Genomic DNA, 3,264 nt, shown 5'->3' with positions numbered 1-3,264 from the left:
TGTTATGTGGTGCTGTAATAATGAATAGGAGTTAAAGTAAATATCATTATTATGATGCGTATATAAGCCAAAACTTCTTTGCAAAAGTACAGAATGAAGGATTCCGTACTTCTTCTATAAATGGCTTAATCAGGAGAGTCCTAACTAACTCTAAGTAAAACTATTCTATCTTACTATTACTATTCGAAGGATCCATGAATAATTTTCACGAAACGTTATAGAAGCATGAAGCCATTAGTAGTAGCAATTGGAAGGCATCTTAATTAATAATTCTATAATTTCTCATAAAAATCAAAAACATATAGCCATTAGTCGGCAGACTCTAATCGTTACAGCCATCGTACCTATGCTGCTCAAAGTACAGAGTTGTTTTGCTCATTTCCTTCTTTGTTTTCTTTCCTTTTCTTTTGTAATAATGACTATATGTATTAGCTTGTCGCACATGCCGGGACTTTATTAATAACACCCTTCATCTAATGAAAATGACATATCTCCGACGACCGACACTGATCCCGCTGCTTATATTAGTGCAGTGTAATGATGGGGAAGACGAGACGAGAAAGATTTGGAGCACATGATATATGCATCTTGCTGATATCAGCTACACCATGCATTTGTATATTGTCCCACCATAAGAAAATAAACGTACAAACAACTCTGAAGGTAATGGAATTACAAAGCATAAGTTAACTAATTTGACACCTATTAAGTCACAACAGGTCCAGTGCAACAAATAAATGAGGTGCAAAAAGATAATGCAGCAACAAAGGAACCCATGTTGCGTTGCGATTGACTTGCATCAACGCTTGCAATGCTAAGCAGCTCGGTCGTCGTCTAGCTCCCGCTGTTGGTGGCGCCGCACACCTTCCTGATCTCGCCCTGGGTCCCGGTGAGCACCTCGATGCCGCCCATATTCACCATCGCCGCCGCGAACCGCGCCATCCACGCGACAGGGTTGTCGGCGTTGTCCTGCACCATCTTGGCCGTGGACGCGTCGCTCCTCAGCGTCTGGTCCGACGTGAACATCACCTGCCCGGCGATCACGTTCTTGTAGTACTGGTTGCTCAGAACGTTCGGGTCCGTCACGCGGTTGTTGTCCAGCGGCGTGCCGCCGCCGCCGCGCCGCGGGCAAACCGTCTGCAGCGCCACGCCGAAGGCCCTGTCCATGGTCTTGTCCAGGGTCGGGTACAGCCGGGGCGTGACGAAGGAGCAGTGGGTCTCGCCGAAGGAGTGCGCGCCGGAGAGCGCCACCAGGTCGACGGCGCTCAGGCCCTTGGCGCCGAAGCTCTTGATGAGGTCCTGGACCTGCATGTTAGGACCAGGGAGGCTCGCCGGAATGTCGCTCAGGTCGGAGGTGAGCCCGTCGCGGCGGCCGCCCGGCATGGGGAAGGTGAAGCCGCCGGAGACCATGGCGGAGTCTCGCGCCGCGAAGGCGAGGATGTCGGCGCAGGAGACCACGCCGGGGCAGACGGCCTCCACGGCCGCCTTGATCGTGTTCACTTCGTCGTAGCCGCGGAGCGGGATGCCCAGCTTCTCCGGCTGCGGGTTGCTGTTCGACTGGTTCAGCAGAATGGAAGCGTCGCAACCCTGAAAAATCACATCGCGTGTGTTAAACGACACAGACCATAAGTCATCAAATAGCTAGAAAAGTGGTACAGTTTGTTTACACCGAAAATATACGAACATTAATCCATACAGCGCTCGAGTGTAATCTGTAAATATCTGTTTTTTATTGTTAATCTGTAACACTAAAGCAGGTTTTATTTGTAGCCAATGGATCCAAATCAACCCAAAACACTCGATTGCCCCGACAAAGAAAATCGGGTGTTTGGGGGGAACTCTGCACTCGAGCGCCATGTCCTCCCAAAACACTCGAGTATGGAATAGACAAGCCCAAAATATACTATTACATTGGAAAACTTTCGACAGTTTAACGACACCGACCATGAGACGTGAAGATGATCGTATCAATGTTTATTACCTTGACAAAGCAGTCATGGAAGTAGAGGCGCACAAAGGCGGCGCCCATGGAAGGTTTATCTGAGATGATCTTCATGGTGGCGTTGCGGACCGCCTCCTCGGCTTTGGGGCACGACAAGCTGTAGAAGTCGTACTTCAATGTCCCAGACGCCGTGCTCAGCACAGCAGCAGCCAACGCCATGAGCAGCAAGGCCTGGCATGCTGAGGTCGCCATCGCCAAGTTTCAGTATAAGCTCTCCTAGCTCTCAGAAATCTTAAGAGCTAGATCGAGCTGTGCGTGTTACTGAAAGAGACGTGGAGAGAATGTTTGGTGGTGACAACAATGTGGTTTCCGAGGGTATTTATAGACCATGGCACGAGGAAGAACAGGGGTGTGTTTGATAACGCTAGCAGCAACAATGATTTGGGAGGTTACAAGCACACCATAAACTGGCCGGCTACAATCATTGGCAGTTACGTGCGGTGCAGCCAGCGACAGTAGTTGTGTTGACATTGCCGCACTGACAATACGTGCTTAATTTCGATCAAGATAGCTTTCATTTGGTGACGTGTTAGTTTGAGCGCATTGACCTTTAGGGTATCTAGAGCTAGCTTAGGGAAAGGTTCCAAGTACCTAGCTAATTAAGCTGTTGACTTCAATACGGAAACTCCCTTACCGACCGACCGACAGACAGACAGAATGAAGCAGTTGACTAACAAAATGCTATAGGTTCCACACTACTTATATTGCACGAGCTAATTTCGCACAAAAAAGTTGCATAAAATTAATCCATTGGAATTTCTTACAAGGTGATCCATAATCCAATAAATTGCAAAAAAATTATATCAGTGGCTATACCTCGTTGCTCCTCATTCATCGTGTCTGTTCATTTCGCCTACACTTTGTTCCTCTTGTTCTTCTCGTCTCCGCGACTTGGTTTGGAATAGGTATATGTTAAATGGTCAAGGCTTTCTGCATCCTCTGTCGATACAATGGCTAGGATAATTTTGGTCCTTATCTTAAAAAAAATATATGGTCAACTAGCAAGCTTGAATTTAGAAACCCTCGGTTCGGGGTGTCTTTTGTAACCTTTTCTATATACTTTTTCCTATTCTTTAAAGTCACGTATGATTAGATGGGCATATATGTGCCTTAATGGACAATCTGGGGACATATATATGAACATTGTCCGCCAATATAATTATGGTGTCTGTTTGTTGATAAAGAAAGCCGATACGATTAAAGGGTCATTAGCACATAATACAATCCACATTTACATATTACTCCCTCCTCATTAAAACATC

At 46.6% G+C, this 3,264-nt stretch overlaps 1 protein-coding gene across 1 annotated transcript; it reads right to left on the bottom strand.

The window, feature by feature from the left end:
* Positions 1-604: 604 nt before the first annotated feature.
* LOC101775512 (peroxidase P7) lies at positions 605-2,277 on the bottom strand. Its single transcript, XM_004963375.3, has 2 exons — positions 1,982-2,277; positions 605-1,587 (listed from the first exon to the last, which is right to left on the bottom strand). The coding sequence occupies exons 1-2, from the start codon at positions 2,192-2,194 to the stop codon at positions 835-837; spliced, it is 966 nt and encodes a 321-aa protein (XP_004963432.2). The 5' UTR covers positions 2,195-2,277; the 3' UTR covers positions 605-834.
* Between the last annotated feature and the right edge of the window lie 987 nt (positions 2,278-3,264).

This window comes from Setaria italica, chromosome III (assembly GCF_000263155.2).
Source record: "Setaria italica strain Yugu1 chromosome III, Setaria_italica_v2.0, whole genome shotgun sequence".
NCBI classification, from domain to species: domain Eukaryota; kingdom Viridiplantae; phylum Streptophyta; class Magnoliopsida; order Poales; family Poaceae; genus Setaria; species Setaria italica.
The sequence above is the reverse complement of the archived record's forward strand: the minus strand, read 5'-3'. Positions and strand labels throughout refer to the sequence as shown.